General features: G+C 42.1%; 2 protein-coding genes across 2 annotated transcripts; both read right to left on the reverse strand.

Annotated features, from left to right (window-relative positions):
• Positions 1–719: 719 nt before the first annotated feature.
• LOC124256494 lies at positions 720–1,632 on the reverse strand. Its single transcript, XM_046690482.1, has 2 exons — positions 1,403–1,632; positions 720–998 (listed from the first exon to the last, which is right to left on the reverse strand). The coding sequence occupies exons 1-2, from the start codon at positions 1,630–1,632 to the stop codon at positions 764–766; spliced, it is 465 nt and encodes a 154-aa protein (XP_046546438.1). The 3' UTR covers positions 720–763.
• Positions 1,633–8,043: 6,411 nt separating this feature from the next.
• On the reverse strand, positions 8,044–9,130 carry LOC124256481. Its single transcript, XM_046690468.1, has 2 exons — positions 8,924–9,130; positions 8,044–8,435 (listed from the first exon to the last, which is right to left on the reverse strand). The coding sequence occupies exons 1-2, from the start codon at positions 9,084–9,086 to the stop codon at positions 8,266–8,268; spliced, it is 333 nt and encodes a 110-aa protein (XP_046546424.1). The 5' UTR covers positions 9,087–9,130; the 3' UTR covers positions 8,044–8,265.
• Between the last annotated feature and the right edge of the window lie 15,568 nt (positions 9,131–24,698).

The following is a 24,698-nucleotide window of genomic DNA, read 5'->3' on the forward strand; positions in this document are numbered from 1 at the left end:
TGAAGAAATATACAACAATATGTACGTGCAGTATACTACAGTTATACCGAACACGTTTATAACGAAATACGATACAACGAACATTTGTTTCGGTCTCGAATACTTAATGTATTTTAGTTGAAATGCGTATAACGAAGTATGGTTATAATGAACAGAAATTAGTGGCCCCTTTGAGTTCGTTATGACCATAGATGAACTGTAAATAGTAAGTTTCAGAAATACATTTGGGAGTTAAGGATGCCAAATTTACTAATACGTATCCCAGAATCCTTCAGAAACCACAGGGGCGGTGGGGTAGTGGTCCCGGGGTAGTATCAAGGTTAAAGAGTCCACTCGTCACGCCTAAGACCTGGGTTCGATTCCCCACATGGATACAATATGTGAAACCCATTTCTGGTGTCCCCGTGATATTGATGGAATTTGCTAAAAGCGGCGTAAAACAATACTCACTTACTCAGAAACCACATGAAAGCATCTCGCATTGCGCACACTTTCACTCGGGCATTTCCGTAACCTAAATAATGCCCACGACAGCAATAGGGTCATTCGTCACCACTCGCCTCTTGTCCCGGAATAACACGAGTTGGTCACGAATGCAATGGGGTGGGGATACTGCATGGAGTCACTGTAAACCCATACTGATCAAAGCCCGGACAAAATCTATAAAGGTAACAATAACCGCCACATTGTGTTATGTAATTAAGTTTATTAATCCCCACATCAATATGGCTTCCTCCCAAAGGTGGCAGAGATATAAATGAGGTTACGAAATATTCAAGACAGAGAGTGTATTAGGGATCATACCCCCTGTATACATTAAGCCAATGCACAACGACTGCATCAGTGACGTCTGTGCACGGGTGGCGCTGAAGACGTCGAGGATTTGGACAAACACGACTCCCAGACCGAGGGCAAAACCGATAGACAGGAAGTTGATGCATATGCAGGAAACTAGCACTATCAGCTTGGCAGATGACGTCAGTTCCGGTGTCTGAGCACTACCATAAGAAAAGAAAATGGATATGAACTTAATTCCATTTTGATAAAAGTTTTCAACATCGACCGGAACCCATAAAACGTTGGTATGAGAACACGATAGGTTCCTTCAGGCGGTCACAAGGCATAGGTCATGTATTACGATATGTAGAGACTAACGAAGCATTTCATAGAATTCTTCACAGATTATTCATAGGATAATCAAAAACCTTTTGACCCGGTACAGTTACAAATCATTGTGCAATCTTTTTAGATTCCTTTATTTCATACAATCACATTGTTCATGTCACGTTTAACAAAACCAAATACTTTCATAAAATACATACAAATTGCTCAAAATATATGTCATTAGACATATAAAGATATAGCAAGCATCTACGAGACATAATCCAGGTATGTCTTTTACCTGGGTTTCTCTGTATGACCGGAAGACCCAGGTATCTCTCTTGAAGACGTCAATGCTCCTTGGTCGGGTTCCACACGAAGTTCTTGGTTGGTTGCAGCTTCGTGGAAACCCTGTAATGACCTTGTCTTCTTTACAGGAATCGTTTCCGACGTAGACGAGTTTGCCGTGCCAACCGTTGCATCGTCAGACTTTAATGTTGTCCAGATGGAGATGTTCTTCGACACAGCCATATCTGAAATCAAGATTTCGGGCTTGATCATTGACTCAACCATTTCTAACCTTCCTTAAATGGTAAAAGTTGTGCGCATTTGTTGAAATAACAAACGACAGTACTTGCATGAAGACATGTTTTATTGACATGTCCATTGTCACGTGTCACTAAATGCTAACAAATAGAATGTGTTCAATAATCAGTCAGATCACCCGTCAAAATGATAGTATCTGACCAATAGTGAACCGTCCAGTTCACGACGACAAATTCAAAATTCATCTAATAGTTCCATTATGTATAGCGCTTTATCACACATCAGTGCACGCTCAAAGCGCTTTAGCAAAGAGAGTCTAGAGTCGGTGAGAGTTGTTGAACAGATAGGTCTTCAGGTGAGCTATAAATGATGGAAGAGAGTCAGAGTTGTTTAAAGAGTCAGGAAGCTGATTCCACTTGACAGCTGCTGTCACACTGAAAGATTTGCCTCCGAATGTTTTCAGCTGAAATCGGGGAATGTCAAGGAGTTGCTTTGAACTGGACCAGAGACATTTAACTGGCTGGTAATGTATATCTCAACGCACACAAAATAGAAACAAAATACTGCCAAAATATTGGTAAAGCGGTTACAAAAAACTCCGACCCCACATCTCTGGGTTATGAACCCTGGGGGTTCTGTCAGGTGTGACAGACTCGCTGACTTGGTAGATGCATGTTATCGTATACCAAATGCGTTGATGATGTCAGTCACTAGATTGTCTGGTTCAGATTCGGTTATCAACAGACCGCCCTCATATAAGCTCGAAAATAGTTGAGTGCGGCAAGCAAGCACACAAAACATGCAAAATAAACTTCGATGGCATGTCGTTTTATTCATTATGAGAGGACACCCACCATCGTTGTTATTGCATGTTTTGTCATAAGTGTATAAAACAATCTCGCCAGTAGACAATACAAGCTGATATTACATCAAATATCAAATTCAGGCAGAAATCATCAAAACGTCAAAGCCTTTGGTAGAACTGTAAACGTCACTGTGAACGAAGGTTGTCGGTAAAACTATTCAAAGACACTTGCTCTTTCGTGATTATCCTCCCCGAGATGATCAGACTTGGGTGAGATGCTGTCCTGCATTCTATTCTGGGATCAACTTTGTAGTGATCTTGATGTTCGCGAATTTCGAATGTTATAAACAGATTTATAAATCTTCTTTCTAACATTAGAATATATTCAGTTGAGGCAATAACAATCGGTCAGTTGCTGCAGGTAGGAACAGACAGGCTGACTGTAATTGAAAAGTGAGTGAGTATGGTTTTACGCCGCTTTTAGCAAATTTCCAGCAATATCACGGCAGAAATGGGCTTCACACATTGTACCCATGTGGGGAATGGAACCCGGGTCTTCGGCGTCACGAGCCAACGCTTTAACCACTAGACTACCCCACCGCCTCTATAATTGAAAAGAATCTTACCGGAATACCTGTGCTGATGTTTCGTAAAGTGTATTAAGGATGTTGGAACTGGTTATAAATAGTCCAAATTAGATGTATTGCATCATGTGGCCAAATCTTATGACCGGTGGTTTACAACAAGCCAATCCACAGTGACAGTGAGTTTCGCAATCACGATCAAGGACGTGACTCATTTCTGTGTACAGTAGATTACCATAAAACGGTCGTTATAGTTAAAGATGCACTACTAAAGAAACATCTACTTATTGCGCTTGTAGTTGACATGTTGATGCGAATATTGCGAAATGGGGTCTTCAATGGTTCAGCAAGTGGGGACTTGTTTTAGTGTGATAGCCTAATGAAATACTATGTCACAGTTTAACATGGGTATCTCACTACGACACATTACACTGTCTCCTAGACGGCCAGTCACTACGACACATGACACTGTCTCCTAGACGGCCAGTCACTCAGACACATTACACTGTCTCCTAGACGGCCAGTCACCCAGACACATAACACTGTCTCCTAGACGACCAGTCACCCAGACACATAACACTGTCTCCTAGACGAGCCAGTCACTCAGACACATAACACTGTCTCCTAGACGGCCAGTCACCTCAGACATGACATAATGTCTGTCTCGGCTAACACTGCCCTAGTCACCAGTCACAGACATGACACTGTCTCCTAGACGGCCAGTCACTCAGACACATGACACTGTCTCCTAGACGGCCAGTCACTCAGACACATGACACTGTCTCCTAGACGGCCAGTCACTCAGACACATAACACTGTCTCCTAGACGACCAGTCACCAGACACATAACACTGTCTCCTAGACGGCCAGTCACCCAGACACATGACACTGTCTCCTAGACGACCAGTCACCCAGACACATGACACTGTCTCCTAGACGGCCAGTCACCCAGACACATAACACTGTCTCCTAGACGGCCAGTCACCCAGACACATGACACTGTCTCCTAGACGGCCAGTCACCCAGACACATGACACTGTCTCCTAGACGGCCAGTCACCCAGACACATGACACTGTCTCCTAGACGGCCAGTCACCCAGACACATGACACTGTCTCCTAGACGGCCAGTCACCCAGACACATGACACTGTCTCCTAGACGGCCAGTCACCCAGACACATGACACTGTCTCCTAGACGGCCAGTCACCCAGACACATGACACTGTCTCCTAGACGGCCAGTCACTCCAGACACATGACACTGTCTCCTAGACGGCCAGTCACCCAGACACATGACACTGTCTCCTAGACGGCCAGTCACTCAGACACATGACACTGTCTCCTAGACGGCCAGTCACCCAGACACATGACACTGTCTCCTAGACGGCCAGTCACCCAGACACATGACACTGTCTCCTAGACGGCCAGTCACCCAGACACATGACACTGTCTCCTAGACGACCAGTCACCCAGACGGTCTCCCTAGAGTCACTGTCTGTCCAGACACATGACACATGTCTCCCTAGACGGCCAGTCACCCAGACACATGACAATGTCTCCTAGACGGCCAGTCACCCAGACACATAACACTGTCTCCTAGACGGTCAGTCACCCAGACACATGACACTGTCTCCTAGACGGCCAGTCACCCAGACACATGACACTGTCTCCTAGACGGCCAGTCACCCAGACACATAACACTGTCTCCTAGACGACCAGTCACCCAGACACATGACACATGAGACACAGTCTCCTAGACACATAACACTGTCTCACCCAGACACATGACACTGTCTCCTAGACGGCCAGTCACCCAGACACATGACACTGTCTCCTAGACGACCAGTCACCCAGACACATGACACTGTCTCCTAGACGGCCAGTCACCCAGACACATGACACTGTCTCCTAGACGACCAGTCACCCAGACACATAACACTGTCTCCTAGACGGCGTCACCACATGACAGTCTCCTAGACGACCAGTCACCCAGACACATAACACTGTCTCCTAGACGACCATAACACTGTCTCCTAGACGACCAGTCACCCAGACACATAACACTGTCTCCTAGACGACCAGTCACCCAGACACATAACACTGTCTCCTAGACGACCAGTCACCCAGACACATGACACTGTCTCCTAGACGACCAGTCACTCAGACACATGACACTGTCTCCTAGACGACCAGTCACCCAGACACATAACACTGTCTCCTAGACGACCAGTCACCCAGACACATAACACTGTCTCCTAGACGACCAGTCACCCAGACACATGACACTGTCTCCTAGACGACCAGTCACTCAGACACATGACACTGTCTCCTAGACGACCAGTCACCCAGACACATGACACTGTCTCCTAGACGACCAGTCACCCAGACACATAACAATGTCTCCTAGACGAGTAGTCACCCAGACACATGACACTGTCTCCTAGACGACCTTTCACCCAGGCCCTTAACACTGTCTCTAACACATGACACTGTCACCTAGAGAGCTAGTCACTAAGACGCATGACACTGTCTCCAAGACGACCAGTCACCCAGACACTTAACACTGTCTCCTGGACAGCCAGTCACTCCGACATATGACATTGCCTCCTAGACGGCTGTCTCCTGTAGTCAATGTTAACAGTAGTCATTTCGTATGATTTTTATATCGACACTCCAATACGTCACTATGTCATAAAACCTTTACATTTCTTGTACGTGTGACGATGAAATAATACCAATTTTTTTAAAAAGCATTGTTTTTCTATACATTTCTTGTTAGAAAATGAAAAGGGACGTTTTTCCGGAGGACTTTTTACCGCAAATTTAGTACTTTTTGAGCGGTACTTTTTTTAACCGAGGACTTTTTTTTAACGAACACCTAACAAACCGTATCTGTTTAACAACACATGTGACCAAATTCTGTCCATATAAACCATGTGACTTGAATACCATTAAAAGATATTTCACAATGTCTATATGTGGGGCAACACGCGGTTCAAGCCATAATAAATTGTATGAAGAAACTGATTTCCTCCCTCTAGCTGAAAGAAATGCAACCAACTGAACAATTTGGTCTTAACAAAGGGTTGTGAACGAGAAAACATTGAGGCAATAGCGATATAGAACCACCAGAGAGGATCCTATCTGTGTCAAATGCCTTCGAAAAATCTATAAAGAGGCAGTAAAATCTACCCCTTTTGTTATATAACGGTACTTCTGGATAATTGACTGCACAGTAAACGTGGTCTATGGCGGAGTAATTTGCTCTGAATCAGATGAGCCAAATTGATTGTCATATACATGTATATATTTTGAATCTCTATGTTATAAACTAAAGCACATATTTTGCAGATAATTCAGGCAATGTTTTCTGGATCCTGCACAATGCCGTATATGTTCATTGCCCTTGAGAATAAGACAAATAATAACACTTGACAGGCACATCAAGTTTTACCCACCCCAGAAGTACCTTGTCATTCATTTCTGTGAGGGAGACCCTGTGATCCTTGGCACAGGCTCGAAAGACGACGAGTGAAGGGGTGACTTCAACGTAACGTGGTAGTTATTTATTAAGTGGTCTACTAATAATCCAAGAGGCCGCACCTTACAAACGGTGCTGATAGCACTGTTGGTAAGTCCACCATTCATACAAGTGCGAGGGGCGGTGGGGTAGCCTAGTGGTTAAAGCGTTGGCTCGTCACGCCGAAGACCCGGGTTCGAATCCCCGCATGGGCACATTGTGTTAAGCCCATTTCTGGTGTCCACCGCCGTGATATTGCTGGAATATTGCTAAAAGCGGAGTAAAACCATACTCACTCACTCACTCACTGCGATAACATATCCGCGAGACTGTTGGGGACGAATCAAACTCTCCAGGCCTGATTCTGGTTTTCTATCATTACATAAACAAGTCATACTAATACAATCCTAACATAAGTTGAACAATGTTCAACGGTAAATCTCATTATCTACTCTTGCCCTGCTTGTAATCGTACACATTGCACACGTTCCACTACCAACTTGTAGAGACCAGAGTTAGAATTTGTATTCAGCAATTCATGCTTGACGTAAGAGGCGACTAAGGGGGTGGGGTGGTCGACACATGACTTGATTGACACATGTCATCGTATCCCAATTGCGTAGATTGATGCTCATGGTGTTGATCACTTGATTGTGTGGTCCAGACTCGATTATTTACAGACCACCGCCATATAACTGGAATATTGTTGAGTGTGGTGTAAAAGAACAAACAGACAGAACATGTTTGTCCAAGCTCTGCCGTAACTCCACATGTGCAAGTGGCGTGGCAATGGGAGTAACAGCTGTGACTCAAGATCCTGCAGTGATTTTAAGTTGATCATCCAGTCCTATACCTAATTCAGACAGAGGGTCTGTATTATTGTAAACTTGCAAAACATGAAAACTGCATATATTATTCAAATGACCAGTCCTTCAGAACATATATACAATTAAAAATCATTAAGCCGAACTCTAGTGTGTCGAACTTACGGTTGTCTCCGAGTATAAGTTTGGTACCTGCGTATTCCTTGTGGTTGTGTCCCAAATCGGATAACTGGGAAATGTTACGATTAACAGTGTGCGAAATAGCCGTTGGCCTGCTAGCCCGTGGCTAGTATTTCTCTATACTCATTGTCCCGACTGGCTAGTGAATTTTCATGAATTCAGACATGTGTTTTCTTATTTGTTTTTGATGGTATTTTACCTTTTTGTAATCTTCTGCTTAGTTTCTTCATTCAAATTTCGGGCTAATGAATTACTTTGTGGGCTAGTAACTTTCAGGAATAGTTAGCCCGACTGGATAGGAAAATTTGGAAACTATTTTGCACACTGAGTTACGAACACCGCCTTCCCCAATGAAAACCCCTCAGTGTGTGCGAAATGGTGTCTATTAGTTTCGTTTGGTTTGGGGCGTCCGTCGACCAACACACATGCATCTCAAAGATAAAAACGAATCAGCGCATTTCATAAAATAATAATTATTGGCTTTATCATTTTTTTCATGTACAAAAGGTGACAGAATCAATGTTTACGACAAAACTGAAACAGTCACACGAAATTCAATACGAAATTAAAAGAATTTCTGCTGTAGGTGCTTTAACACGAGCAGCACGGTCAGCCATGAAATATTTACAGGAAATTGTAAATATGTATTATGCAATATATGCCTTTGAGTTTGGATGACAAGGACGACATGTTGTATAATGTGACAGTCACAATTTAGTGTCCACAGTTTCTTGCGAAACATGTGCATCCTTCAACGAAGACCTTCCTCGTCGCACCCAGAGTTCCAGAAGCAGGAAGATGACCCCCATAAACAGCGCTACACTACCAGCCACATAAAACATCACGATGTAGTCTCCCGTTATGTCTCTGATGGCGCCTGAGAAAGAACAATTACAAGTTAAAAACATCATGTGTTCATATAAATTCATTTGGTTGTCACGGTTAGTGTGTTTGGAGCGTGCGTGCGTGCCTGCGTTTCTGCGTGCGAAAACGGATTGTGGAGGAAAGGGTGAAATCAACTTTCTCCTCTGTAGTAGATTCTAATCACTCTATTAATTTATATTAATGTACAAACGGGATCGGGCGGTCAGGCTCGCTCAATCACTGAATTGGTTGATACATGTCATCGTATCCCAGTTGCGTAGATTGATGCTCATGGTGTTGATCACTGGTCCAGACTCGATTATTTACAGACTGCCGCCATATATCAAGAATATTGCTGAATGCGGCGTTAAAAACGAACAAACAACCAAAATCCAATTGTGGGTAATCTTTAAACTTCTTTTGAATACCAAAAACCTATTTTTGTGAATATTTTCCAAGGATCAGATCAATTACAAAAATATACATTTTCTCGAAACCTACCATTCACGGGTCCGCTGCATATATCGGCCACGCCGGAAATTCCAAAGAGGAAAGACAAAGCCGAGGAATACATAGCGTGACCACACAGTTCATGCACGATAATAGGACGGCACACATCCACCAGAGATGCTAGAATCCCTTGGCCCACTGTCAGCGCTACCATCACACCATAATCATAAAAGTGGGCTAATCCAAAACTGAGCAATCCACACACAGAAAGGGCTGCAGCGGCAGACAACATAGCAGGTACGTTCAGCACGGAGTCCAAAAGTCCCCCGAGCAAGCTTCCAAATACGACTGAGACGGTTAAGGCGGAAAGTAGTAACGAGGCAGCTTCTAGAGAGTAACCTCTATTTTCAGCAATGTCAACGATGAAAACGGGCACTCCGGTAAAAAATGTCCTTATCGGTAATTGACAAAATACAAATATTGTGTACGGTATGTTCTTGAATACGCTGATATCAAACGGCTTGGGTTTGGGCTTGGGGTCTTCTTTCGATGTTTTGGTCAGGAATAATGGCTTCGTCAAACAACGGATCGTGGATCCCAGGACACACATGTTAAAGTTGATCCCCCCCAGGAGGAGAAACACCCCCCTCCACCCGTAAGCATCCAGTAGGAGTCTGTTTAACTGTGGGGATATGAAGGCGCCAAGTCCTGCCCCGGCCGCGATGAGGGATACTCCCATGCTCTTGTGTTTCGTCATGACTATGCTCACCACCATATAGGACGAGAAATAGGCTAAACATAGTCCAAATCCTGTAATAAACACAACACACGGTAGCAAGGACTGTCGACAAAAGTCACACTGCTAAATACGTTATATATATATATATATATATATATATATATATATATATATATCAAAAGCTAAATATATCTTCGACTGTATCTTAGTTATGATGAAATCATTTTCATTGTGACATATATATAAACTCAAATGTACTATGCCTCAAAAATTAGATATCAATTTTGCAAAAATTATTAAGGAATTCGGGGCTGGAGTGTCAACAGAAAAGAAACCAAAACGAAATTGACCACCAGTGTAATTAAAGGCAGATATATTTTCCTATATGATTCAACTCTGAGTGAAGATCTGAGGAATTAGCTCATCAGCCCATTTGACCATAAGAGCGAGTGAGTGTGTGGGTGTTGTATTACGCCGCTTTTATCAATATTCCAGCAATATCACGGCGGGGGACACCACAAATGGGCTTCACACATAGTACTCATGTGGGGAATCGAACCCGGGTCTTCAGTGTGACAAGTGGACGCTTAAACCACTTGGTATAAGAGAAACATTCAGACCATGCATTGTTTTTTTGTCTCTTGAAAAAGAGAACCCCGACTAGTTCTCTAATTTAAAGGCGGCGACTTTAATTTATTTATTATATTTAATATGCATCGTCTCTGAAAGGCATTTACATAAAAAATGGCTACCACATAACGATGGTTGTCTTGTTTTCTGTGTGTGTTTTCATTTGTACAAAGAGGTTTCCGAATGGAGTTGTTAACAAATTATGAAGAATCGTTTTAGAAGCTGACATGTGATTGACTGAAGAACATACGGATCCGGTGTTAGTTTGCGCAGTCAACTCTTCGTGTGCGCTTTGGGGGAAATATTGCTAAAAGCGGCGTAAAACCCAACTCACTCACTCACTCTTTGGGGGAAAAACGAGAAAAGCTGACGTTCACTGTGTATTGAAACTGGTACCTGTTATAAATCCGACAGTGACGATGAGCACCTCCACATTTGGGGCAAAACTAGCCCCTACACATCCACTCATTGAGAGTATTGCTCCTATTATGACAGCGGTTGCCGCCCCCAACTTCTGGACTATCGGTCCGCAGATTATTGCTGGAGAAAACAGAACAACTCAGAGTGTGTCGGGAACATATGAATAGAAAGATGAAAATATACCAACATTTTATACAAAATATATTTTCCACCACTAACCAATATGAAGAAATATACAACAATATGTACGTGAAGTTTTCTTACGATACAGTAAACTACGGTTAAACCGAACACGTTTATAACGAAATACGATACAACGAACATATGTTTCGGTCTCGAATACTTAATGTATATTTTAGCTGAAATGCGTAAAACGAAGTTTGGTTATAATGAACAGAAATTAGTGGCCCCTTTGAGTTCGTTATGACCATAGATGTACTGTAAATAGTAAGTTTCAGAAATAAATTTGGGAGTTAAGGATGCCAAATTTACTAACACGTATCCCAGAATCCTTCAGAAACCACAGGGGCGGTGGGGTAGTGGTCCCGGGGTAGTATCAAGGTTAAAGCGTCCACTCGTCACGCTGAAGACATGGGTTCGATTCCCCACATGGGTACAATGTGTGAAACCCATTTGTGGTGTCCCCCGCCGTGATAGTGATGGAATATTGCTAAAAGCGGCGTAAAACAATACTCACTCACTCAGAAACCACATTAAAGCGTCTCGCATTGCGCACACTTTCACTCGGGCATTTCCGTATCCTAAATAATGCCCACGACAGCAATAGGGTCATTCGTCACCACTCGCCTCTTGTCCCGGAATAACACGAGTTGGTCACGAATGCAATGGGGTGGGGATAATTCATGGACTCACTGTAAACCCATACTGACCAAATCCCGGACACAATCTATACAGGTAACAATAACCGCCACATTGTGTTATGTAATGAAGTTTATTAATCCCGACATCAATATGGCTTCCTCCCAAAGGTGGCAGAGATATAAATGAGGTTACGAAACATTCAAGACAGAGAGTGTATTAGGGATCATACCCCCTGTATACATTAAACCAATACACAACGACTGCATCAGTGACGTCTGTGCACGGGTGGCGCTGAAGACATCGAGGATTTGGACAAGTACGACTCCCAGACCGAAGGCAAAACCGATACACAGGAAGTTGATGCATATGCAGGAAACTAGCACTATCAGCTTGGCAGATGACGTCAGTTCCGGTGTCTGAGCACTACCATAAGAAAAGAAAATGGATATGAACTTAATTGCATTTTGATAAAAGTTTTCAACATCGACCGGAACCCATAAAACGTTGGTATGAGAACACGGTAGGTTCCTTCAGGCGGTCACAAGGCATAGGTCATGTATTACGATGTGTAGAGACTAACGAAGCATTTCATAGAATTCTTCACAGATTATTCATAGGATAATCAAAAACCTTTTGACCCGGTACAGTTACAAATCATTATGTAATCTTTTTAGATTCCTTTATTTCATACAATCACATTGTTCACGTCACGTTTAACAAAACCAGTGCTTTCATAAAATACATACAAATTTCTCAAAATATATGTCATTAGACATATAAAGATATAGCAAGCATCTACGAGACATAATCCAGGTATGTCTTTTACCTGAGTTTCTCTGTATGACCGGAAGACCCAGGTATCTCTCTTGAAGACGTCAATGCTCCTTGGTCGGGTTCCACATGAAGTTCTTGGTTGGTTGCAGCTTCGTGGAAACCCTGTAATGACCTTGTCTTCTTTACAGGAATCGTTTCCGACGTAGACGAGTTTGCCGTGCCAACCGTTGCATCGTCAGACTTTAATGTTGTCCAGATAGAGATGTTCTTCGACACAGCCATATCTGAAATCACGATTTCGGGCTTGATCATTGATTCAACCATTTCTAACCTTCCTTAAATGGGAAAAGCTGTGCGCATTTGTTGAAATAACAAACGACAGTATTTGAATGAAGACATGTTTTATTGACATGTCCATTGTCACGTGTCACTAAATGCTAACAAATAGAATGTGTTCAATAATCAGTCAGATCACCCGTCAAAATGATAGTATCTGACCAATAGTGAACCGTCCTATTCACGACGACAAATTCAAAATTCATCTAATAGTTCCATTATGTATAGCGCTTTATCACACATCAATGCACGCTCAAAGCGCTTTAGCAAAGAGAGTCTAGAGTCGGTGAGAGTTGTTGAACAGATAGGTCTTCAGGTGAGCTTTAAATAATGGAAGAGAGTCAGAGTTGTTGAAAGAGTCAGGAAGCTGATTCCACTTGACAGCTGCTGTCACACTGAAAGATCTGCCTCCGAATGTTTTCAGCTGAAATCGGGGAATGTCAAGGAGTTGCTTTGAACTGGACCAGAGACATTTAACTGGCTGGTAACGTATATCTCAACGCACACAAAATAGAAACAAAATACTGCCAAAATATAGGTAAAGCGGTTACAAAAAACTCCGACCCCACATCTCTGGGTTATGAACCCTGGGGGCTCTGTCAGGTGTGACAGACTCACTGACTTGGTAGATGCATGTTATCGTATACCAAATGCCTTGATGATGTCAGTCACTAGATTGTCTGGTTCAGATTCGGTTATGAACAGACCTCCCTCATATAAGCTCGAAAATAGTTGAGTGCGGCAAGCAAGCACACAAAACATGCAAAATAAACTTCGATGGCATGTCGTTTTATTCATTATGAGAGGACACCCACCATCGTTGTTATTGCATGTTTTGTCATAAGTGTATAAAACAATCTCGTCAGTAGACAATACAAGCTGATATTACATCAAATATCAAATTCAGGCAGAAATCATCAAAACGTCAAAGCCTTTGGTAGAACTGTAAACGTCACTGTGAACGAAGGTTGTCGGTAAAACTATTCAAAGACACTTGCTCTTTCGTGATTATCCTCCCCGAGATGATCAGACTTGGGTGAGATGCTGTCCTGCATTCTATTCAACTTTGTAGTGATCTTGATGTTCGCGAATTTCGAATGTTATAAACAGATTTATAAATCTTCTTTCTTACATTAGAATATATTCAGTTGAGGTAATAACAATCGGTCAGTTGCTGCAGGTAGGAACAGACAGGCTGACTGTAATTGATAAGTGAGTGAGTATGGTTTTACGCCGCTTTTAGCAAATTTCCAGCAATATCAGGACAGAAATGGGCTTCACATATTGTACCCATGTGGGGAATGGAACCCGGGTCTTCCGCGTGACGAGCCAACGCTTTAACCACTGGGCTATCCCACCGCCACTATAATTGAAAAGAATCTTACCGGAATACCTGTGCTGATGTTTCGTAAAGTGTATTAACAATGTTGGAACTGGTTATAAATAGTCCAAATTAGATGTATTGCATCATGTGGGCAAATCTTATGACCGGTGGTTTACAACAAGCCAATCCACAGTGACAGTGAGTTTCGCAATCACGATCAGGGACGTGACTCATTTGTGTGTATAGTAGATTACCATAAAACGGTCGTTATAGTTAAAGATGCACTAATGAAACATCTACTTATTCCGCTTTTAGTTGACATGTTGATGCAAATATTGCGAAATGGGGTCTTCAGTGGTTCAGCAAGTGGGGACTTGTTTTAGTGTGATAGTCTAATGAAATACTATGTCACAGTTGAACATGGGTATCTCACTACAACACATTACACTGTCTCCTAGACGGCCAGTCACTCAGACACATGACACTGTCTCCTAGACAACCAGTCATCCAGATACTTAACACTGTCTCCTAGACGACCTTTCACCCAGACACATAACACTGTCTCCTAGACGACCAGTCACCTAGAAACATAACACTGTATCCTAGACGACCAGTCATCCAGACACCTTACACTGTCTCCTAGACGTCTAGTCACCCAGACACATAAATCTGTTTTCTAGACGACCAGTCACCCAGACACTTAACACTGTCTCCTAGACGACCTTTCACCCAGACACATAACGCTGTCTCCTAGACGACCAGTCACCCTGACACATGACACTGTCTCCTTAACGAGCAGTCACTCAGACACATGACACCATCGCCTAGACGACCTTTCACCCAGACACTTAACACTGTCTCTTAGACGACCAGTCACCCAGACACGTAACATTGTCTCCTAGACGAGTAGTCACCCAGACACATGACACTGTCTCCTGGACGACCTTTCACAAAGGCCCTTAACACTGTCTCTGACACATGACACTGTCACCTAGAGAGCTAGTCACTTTGACACATGACACTGTCACCTAGAGAGCTAGTCACTTAGACGCATGACACTGTCTCCTAGACAGCCAGTCACTCCGACATATGACACTGCCTCCTAGACGGCTGCCTCCTGTAGTCAATGTTAACAGTAGTCATTTCGTATAATTTTTATATCTACACTCCAATACGTCACTATGTCATAAAACATTTACATTCGTTGTACGTGTGACGATGAAATAATACCAATTTTATTTAGAAAAGCTTTGTTTTTCTATACATTTCTTGTTAGAAAATGAAAAGGGACGTTTTTCCGGAGGACTTTTTACCGCAAATTTAGTACTTTTTGAGCGGTACTTCTTTTAACCGAGGACCTTTTTTTAACGAACACCTAACAAACCGTATCTGTTTAACAACACATGTGACCAAATTCTGTCCATATAAACCATGTGACTTGAATACCATTAAAAGATATTTCACAATGTCTATATGTGGGGCAAGACGCGGTTCAAGCCATAATAAATTGTATGAAGAAAGTGATTTCCTACCATTAGCTGAAAGAAATGCAACCAACTGAACTATTTGGTCTTAACAAAGGGTTGTGAACGAGAAAACATTGAGGCAATAGCGATATAGAACCACCAGAGAGGATCCTATCTGTGTCAAATGCCTTCGAAAAATCTATAAAGAGGCAGTAAAATCTACCCCTTTTGTTATAGCGGTACTTCTGGATAATTGACTGCACAGTAAACGTGGTCTATGGCGGAGTAATTTGCTCTGAATCAGATGAGCCAAATTGATTGTCATATATATATATTTGAATCTCTATGTTATAAACTAAAGCACATATTTTGCAGATAATTCAGGCAATGTTTTCTGGTTCCTGCACAATGCCGTATTGTTCATTGCCCTTGAAAATAAGACAAATAAGAAAACTTGATAGGCACAGCAAGTTTTACCCACCCCAGAAGTACCTTGTCATTCATTTCTGTGAGGTAGACCCTGTGATCCTTGGCACAGGCTCGAAATACGAGGTCATAGCCTGAGAGCAAATCATGGAAAACGATAGTCTTTAATCTTTGCGCATTGGTAAATTTCTTCCTTACAGTCCCTACTGGGTAACCACTGACTGCTGGCTTGTTACGAGACATACAAAGATTTGGTTGGTTGGTTTGTTGTTTAACGTCGCACTCAGCAATATTCCAGCTGTATGGCGGCGGTCTGTAAATAATCGAGTCTGGACCAGACAATCCAGTGATCGACAGCATGACGATCGATCTTCGCCATTGGGATACGATGTCACGAGTCAACCCAGTCAGCGAGCCTGACCACCCGATCCCGTTAGTCGCCTCTTACGACAAGCATGGGTTGCTGAAGCCCAATTCTAACCCGGATCTTCAGGGGTCGACATACCAAGAACTTTAGAAGCTATTCCCCATTTTTCAATAACGAAAGAGGTTGTAGACAGGGTGACCCGATGTCCCCATACCTTTTTTATTAGTCGCAGGAATATTGGGGATAATGATCAGACATAATAAAGAATCAAAGGTATTGTTTTACAATACAAACTAATGAACAAAAGACAGGACGATATGCTGATGATACAGAATAGTTTCTAGATGGGTCCGAAAATAGTCTACATGCAGCAATGAATACTCGTTTTACAAAATGTCAGGACTAAGAATGAATAATCAAAACACAAAGGCTGTATGGCTAGGCTCTATGGCAGGGAGTAGGCTAACAGTGTGTAACAACCTCCAACTAGACTGGGAAAAACGTAATTTTGATGTTTTTGGAGTCACATTAAATGCAGAGCTGGAAGACCTATGTGTGATTAACACACGCAAAGCTAGATAATATTAAAAGAATATTAGGAAACTGGAGAAAACGCAATTTAACCTTAATTGGCAAAATAATAGTTATTAAATCTCTAGCATTATCAACACTAGTGCATATATTTACTGCTTTACCTAACCAACCAGAATCTTTCATCAAAGATCTTAATAAGATATTTTTTACTTCTATGTAATGGCAAAAAAGATAAAATTAAACGGGAAACTATCATGTGAGATTATGACGAAGAAGGGCTTAGAATGATAAATATCTCTTCTTTGTCACATCCTTAATATTATCATATCTCCAAAGATATATTAGAAACAATAAACATATACAAAGTTTTCCTGTAGATGATATATTTAAACTTGGAGCTAATATTAATACCTTTGTTTCACTGGAAAACCCTTTTTGGCCAAATGTACTGAAATCTTGGAATGCTTAACTTTATTATAGATCGTATAGCAGAACCATTATGGCTTAACCACCCATTTACTCATGCAAACTTCATCATTAAGTCATGGTTTTCAAAAGGACTTTGTACTATTAGAGATGTATGTGATTCCAAAGGTATATTGTCTTTCGCGAAACAAATATGACTTGAATGTCACAGTACTACACTACAATAAAATGTTATTAAATATTCCTCTCCATTGAAGAAAATCTATATCTAATATTCCAGAACCTTTAAGAAATATGTTAAAATATTCTAAAGGTTGTAGATATTTTTACGATACTACCATAAAGAAAAACAATCTACTTCAGGTCTGTACAAAATGGAAACCCCAATTTCCAGACAGTATGAACTGGAAATCTTTATTCACTAAATTTAGAAAATGTACTAATGATGTTGTATAGATCGAATTTCAATACAAATTATTCACAAGAAAATGTACACCAAACATGAGTTGCTTTATATGAAAATTGTTGATGATGATGTTTGTTCGTTCTGTACGGAAGAAAGAGAAGATATAGAAGATGTGTATTATTATTGTCAGCATACCAAAAACTTCTGGTCTCACTTTGAAGCTTTTTTGAAAGACAAAATACCAGGTTTTGTCCTGACTAAGTCCACAATTCTTGTTGGTTCCAAATACTCAGATTACCTTATAAATCATATCATTCTCCTAGCCAAGAAATACATACATAATATGAGCATAAAAAATAATATTCCTGTATTTTGGAGTGAGTGAGTTTGGTTTTACACCGCACCCAGCTATATTCCAGCTATATGGCGGCGGTCGGTAAATAATGGAATCTGGACCAGACAATCCAGTGATCAACATCATCAGCATCGATCTTCGCCACTGGGTACCTGTGACATGTGTCAACCAAGTCAGCGAGCCTGACCATCCGATCCCGTTAGTGTTTATTGTTGCCCGTCGCTTTAACCTCATCGCGGCTTGCGAATAATCAATTCTCTACCAGACAATCCGGTGAGCGACATTGTGAGCATCGTTCCACGCCAGTGGGGTATGAGGACACGCTACCACCCAGGTTACCGAGTCTGACCATCAATCTATTTAGTTTCCAGCACAGGTATCAGGAGACTATTCTAAGACTGTCCGTATAATTGTCTGTTTTCCTTCTTCCACCCGTCCTAAATTTTCATTCTGACGTGAAAAACCAAAACGTTTTGCTCATGTGCTAAAAACGAAACTCTTGCACTGACTCTAATAAAAAGTCAGCGTGATGTTTCTTCACATACATTTATTTAAAAAAAAAAACTCGGTCCACATAATACATTAATCTACAAACTGCAGTACAACACGGATATAACGATCTCGAGGGGACCAACGAAATCAATTCGTTACAGCCGTAGTTCCTCATTCGCGAAAAGTCCGTCATGTTGGATTTCGTTACCAAATATATACAAATATATAATTATAATTACAAATATATAATTATGCTATATTTGGGAATACATTTTCTCAGTAAAGTACAGATTCTAGTACCTTTGTTAGGTTTCGTCCCATCCGGGATTCGAACCCACACTGTCAGAGTCAGGCACCTAAGCACACAAAATCAGCCATCTACACTATCAGAGTAACAGTTATTCTTTACCAGTAAGAGGCACCTTCTGTAGCAAATATTGTACACACATATTCACATGAACCGACACAGCAATTGGTATTCGAACAATTACTGTTTTTCTATCACCGACAAGAGGTTAATGTTCCAGTCTTCTCTGTGTAAGAGTCTATTAAAGGTTGTAAAGGTTTATCAAAGCTAAACTATTCTTCAGCCAACAAAAGAATTGATTCGCTACTCAGTATACAGTTTACAGTCGTTATAAAGAGAAGCTATGTCGAGAGCTGGGGTCATACGGAGAAGTTTAACCGTCTTTGTTAGTGTTTAATCAACCGTTGCATGTTTGTGTGACGGATCAAATCCAACTTGCACTAACACTTCAGGTCGGATTATCGTTACAAACCGGTGTTCATGTAACTAATGCCCCCAAACACTGACTAAAGCTGTTTATATAATTTCGGTGTTTTCTTGTGTGATCTAGTTTCCGTATATATTAAAACATTTTAGTGATATTTAAGTATGAGATTATTGCAACATCTTAAGTATACGTTATGGTCATAGAATTATATCCATTTTAGTATTTCATAGCACAGGGGAAACTATTTACATCAACACCGGTTTTACAGATCTATACCTTGGGATCATAAGCCGATCTTTAACGAACATGACATGAACTTGAGGGTGAGGCGGTAGAGACACACACAAGGTAGGGTTGTGACTAATTTGACAGCAGAACACAACAGTATTACTCTATATAGCCAATACTGAGTATATAACTTGAGGTATCGAGTCTGGAATTGGCCGGAATGCACAGGAAAAGTGATGCCAGAGAATGTATAATTTCAGACCGGTCGTGTGAGTGAGTCAGTTTAGTTTTCTCCGCTTTTAGCAACATTCCATCAATATCACGGCGGGGGACACCAGAAATGGGCATCGCAAGGTCTCATATATACATATGATCAAATCGTGAAATAAGGAATCAGTAATTAAAGCTGTTATATGTATTCAAATACGTTTGTGAATAAGTGAGTGAGTTTAATTTTACTCCCCTAATAGCATAATCACAGCAGCACCAGAAATAGGCCTCACACATTGTACCCTAGACTAAGGCTTAGTCTCTAAATATATATAATTTTGATAGTAACAAACAAGCCCATTTATATTGAAAGGGAGCCCTAGGGAGACCAGACACTCCTCTGAGGAAATCTAGACTTGTTTTATTTAGGGCTTTAGCACTGCAGAGAGGGCTTGGCAGTAGGGAAATTAATGTGGTTGAGGGACTGTGAGACAGACTAATTGTACCCATGTTGGGAACGGAACCCGGGTCTTCGGCGTGACAAGCGAACGCTTTAACCACTGGGCTACCCATCAGCCCCAAATACATTTGTGAATGAGTGAGTTTAATTTTACACCCCTAATAGCATCATCCCCACAATATCACGGCTGGGGGACACCAGAAATAGGCCTCACACGTTGTAACATGTGGAGAATGGAAACCGGGTCTTCGGCGTGACGAGCGAACGCTTTAACCACTAGCTGTGTTGAAAAACAACTGGACGAGGGCATACGATATAAACGCATGACGACACGGTCAGATACGCGTATGTGTTTATTTCTTTTGAGAACTGCAACTATACGGTCAGATATAGTGGTTGATGTGAATGCGATATGAATGTTGTTTGTGACCAACCATCCAATCTCTACACTTCACACGTAGTGTTTATAGAGCATCTTCACGGACAGAGGAGGGTCGGTGGTCAGATCCCCGTGAGTCTATACCAAACTACATTTCAAGATGGTACTTTTTTGTTTCCATTCCTGCGCTGTGAATTAAGGGACAAAACACGGTCTGGTCAGTTCAGTGTCAACACACAATGACTGTGGGTTTTTCATCTTCCTAGTGAGTGAGTTTAGATTTACGCCGCTTTCAGCAATATTCCAGCAATATCAGCGGGGGACACCAGAAATGGGCTTCACACATTGTGCCCATGTGGCGAATCGAACCTGGGTCTTCGGCGTGACGAGCCAACGCTTTAACCACTAGGCTAGCCCACCGCCCCCTCATCTTCCTTGGTCGGGGTCATATCAAAAGTGGTTAAAAGATGTTAAGTGTTGTTATCGCGTCTGCGCTGGGCATTAGGGGATACAGCACGGACTGGTCAGTTTAAACCAATATACCGTGTATAAGTGGGGTTTTCATGAACAGTTCTGACATGCATGGTGCCTATGTTTGACGGGCACTGTTAAACAAGTGCAGGTATAAAAATAGCCACACAATCGTCAAAATATGTAGATGTACTCGTGAAGGTCAGGATTAGAACTGGTCTTCAGCAACCATTGCTGTCATAAGAAGCGACTAACGAAATTATGAAAAAGCAAGCAAGCAATCGATAACTTCAGACTTAACGACAAACAATATTACTCCGGTTGGGGCCACGAACCAAACCACCTTCTCTCAACTATAATAGATTGCGTGTTACTGATGGTGTGTTTGGTCAGCTTTAGGCCATACATACTCCCTATCTCAGAGACGATCAATGTCACTGTACAACATGTAAGAAGAAATTTAATACGGATCGATGTGGCGGACTGAAAACCTTTCTCCTAGAATGCGTCTTTGCATATGCACATGAAACTGCAAGTCTGCGTTATTGCATATGCACAAGGGAACGTGTCTGTGTGGTGGTGAAAATGAGACGAAAATAGATCAAGTGAGAAATAATTAGGGGTGAGTTTAGGACAACGCTGTCTTATTAAGAATTCCAGTAGATAGGTTGCGTGGCAGATGTGTGACCCAGTAAAACCCAGTCACACACATCGGATGTGTTTACCACGTTGGTGAAACACGGGCATGGTACTGAAGAACGAAGGACACCCGTGAAGATCCGGGTTAGAACTGATCTTCAGCAACCCATGCTTGTTGTTAGAGGCGTTTGACGGGATCGGGTGGTCAGATCGCTGTTCAGGATGTTGATCACTGGATTGTTTGGTCCAGATTCGATTTACTACAGAACGCCGCCATATAGCTGGAATATTGCTGAGTGCGGCATTAAACAGACACCCCCCCAAAAAAAACAAACAAACAAAACAAAACAACAAAACAACAAACAAACAAAAAGACCAAACAAAACAAAACAAGAAAAAAAAACCCCAAAACAACCAAACCCCCAAAAAGAATAAAACAAAACAAAACAAGGTGATCCAGCGTTTAAGCAACATTGTGGCTGTGCGTGCGTAGGTACGTGCGTGCATCCATTTAAGTGTATAAAACCACCGGTAGAGTTACAAAAGTTAATTCTGAGAAATCATTGTCCATTATGGTTGACACTCTTCACCTACACTTTGATAGTGGATTATACACATATGCCCTTCGTACAATAAAGATTTTAATATGATATGGAAATAGTTTTGTCGCTTTTATCCAGCGGTGTTACAGAATATAGGACACTGTTTAGTACAATCAAGGATTCAGATTGCGCATGTGTCGTATATGTATCACAGGGGAATCGTAGTTGGTGTTTCCGGTAGATATTTATGGATTCACTACAAACAAAATATACTAGGCACATAAAGAAACTGTGCATACAAAAATTTTAAATCTAAATTTATCAAACCTGTGTAGACACATAAGGATTTAAACTCAGAGATTAGTGACATGTATCCAACATGCATGCACGTGCCACGTTTCGTGACGTCACTGGGTTCGTCCTTGAGACCTGCAATAGGTGCCTTCCGGGAAAGAGAAACAGATCAAATGAATGCCACACTATACTGTCACTTTGGAAAGCTCAACCCCTGCCCTTGCGATCGTTCAAAAAATTAAACGGCTATTAAAACGCATAGCATGCCAAGGCTCACGTCTGCACAACGTCATGAGGCCATTGGGATGGTCCGTGGGGGAATGTCTCAACGACAAGTGGCTGCACATTTCCACTGTCACCGGAACACCGTTTCTGCACTGGTGAGACGCTACCAGAACACAAATGACGCCATCGATCGGCCACGTTCTGGACGTCCACGTGTAACAACGCCAAGACAGGACAGATGGATAAGGGTGACCCATCTTCGCCACAGGTTTCAGACTGCAGTGATGACTGCCCGAACCATACCAGGACTTCGCCGTATCCACCCCAACACAGTTCGACAACGTTTACGTCATCACGGGATCAGACCACGACGTCCCGCCATACGGCCTATCCTGACACAACGTCATCGACAAGCTCGCCCAATGTGGTGCCGAAATCATGTCCGCAGACCCTTGTTTTGGTGGAGAAATGTTGTTTTTACAGATGATTCCAGGTTTAACATTTCCCATAGTGATGGACGTCAACGTGCCTATAGACGCGTGGGAGAACGTTATGCACAGGCCTGTGTCTTGGAGAGGAATCGCTTTGGTGGTGGTTCCGTGATGATTTGGGGTGGAATAACAGCACGCCAAAGTACTCCTTTGGTGATTGTTCAGGGCAACTTAACTGGTGTGGGCTACAGAGATCAGATTCTTCGACCTGTGGCAATTCCTTTTCTGCAACGTCATGGCCCTGGGTTAATATTCCAACAGGACAATGCCCGCCCTCATACGGCAAGGGTTGCTATGGATTTCTTGCAACACCACAACGTTGACTTACTGCCTTGGCCTGCAAATTCACCGGATCTCTTCCCGATAGAGCATGTTTGGGACGAGATGGACTGACGTCTACGCCGTCTTCCTCACCCGCCAGATAACGTCCTTGACCTTGCAACAGAACTTGAGAGAATCTGGCGTGACATCCCACAAGCCTTCCTTGCACGTTTGATAGGCTCTATGCGTCGTCGATGCACTGCCGTTCTCAATGCCGATGGTGGACATACCCGTTATTGAGCTTGTGACATGGTCGTTTGACCCCCTGTCCCGCTTGTGGACTCGTGACGTCATTGTGATTGACTTTTCAATTGAAATTCTCCCGACTTGTTATGGTCTCATGATCCCTCCATTAAAGTTTATATGTACCTTTGACATTGTTATCGTACTTATCAACTGGGATACTATTTTGACAATGCACAGTTTCTTTATGTGGCTAGTATAGATTCAGGTCAATTCAGTTTAAACTATTTTATGTTCCGGTTCAAATGCATTCACTGACGTTGATCCTGACGTTACGTAACAACAGTCAAAAGAATGTTACCTTCGTGTTAAAATATGCAAAGTCAACAGATTCAGTAATCCTACGAAATATTTGCTGAGCGTCATGGAAACTAGACACAGCGATATGTATTACGTAATAATGTATTTCCTTTAACGGGATACAGGTTTTCCAAGATGGCCGTCAACAAGACTGACAAACCTGATCAAATATATATAACAACACTGTGCCATTAATGTTATTTATTGCGTGCCATAAAAGAAGATATACCTGCTCCAGAAAGTAATTTGCGACTCTATTACGCTATCATTCTTGAAAGCACACCGTTATTTAATATGTTGACGTTGATGTGTACTACAAAACAATGATAAAGACACCCGATTCTATCAAATTACTGTATATGTCAATCTGTTGTGGTATGGTAGAGTAACCATAACAGTGTACAGTGTGAATAGGAAACAGTAAGGTAGATATAGTTTTGTGGGGTATGTTTCAACTGAGATTTTGCCTATTTTGTTCCAGGTTTTACACCATGCCGTCTCATAACAGACACCCGGTGGCCGAGTCTATTGACTCAGCAATTCCTCTTATTTTGTCTTCCCACCTAGTCCCTCCCACAAGTTTCGTCTCCCCGAAGACTCTTCTCCCCCAGTCCCCATCCCTCCCTCTCCTTGGACCTTGGGGACATACGGAGAACACAGAGACGGGTGGCAGCGCTGATGAACATCACCAACCCTAAGGGGACTTGGCTCAGTGGTAAGTTGGATACAGTGATTGAGTATATTATGGCGCCACTTTGAACAGGTATGCCGC

Source organism: Haliotis rubra, unplaced genomic scaffold (genome assembly GCF_003918875.1).
Source record: "Haliotis rubra isolate DU_JTF1 unplaced genomic scaffold, ASM391887v1 Scf63, whole genome shotgun sequence".
In the NCBI taxonomy this organism is placed as follows: Eukaryota; Metazoa; Mollusca; class Gastropoda; order Lepetellida; family Haliotidae; genus Haliotis; species Haliotis rubra.

Bases quoted from the DNA above. Each gene is read 5' to 3' on its own strand.
- LOC124256494 (XM_046690482.1), bottom strand. From the start codon at position 1,632: ATGGCTGTGTCGAAGAACATCTCCATCTGGACAACATTAAAGTCTGAC. The intron at 999-1,402 runs GTAAAAGACATA...TTCTTATGGTAG, and splicing joins GGTCATACAGAGAAACCCAG to TGCTCAGACACCGGAACTGA.
- LOC124256481 (XM_046690468.1), bottom strand. From the start codon at position 9,086: ATGGTAGCGCTGACAGTGGGCCAAGGGATTCTAGCATCTCTGGTGGAT. The intron at 8,436-8,923 runs GTAGGTTTCGAG...GTTCTTTCTCAG, and splicing joins ATGCAGCGGACCCGTGAATG to GCGCCATCAGAGACATAACG.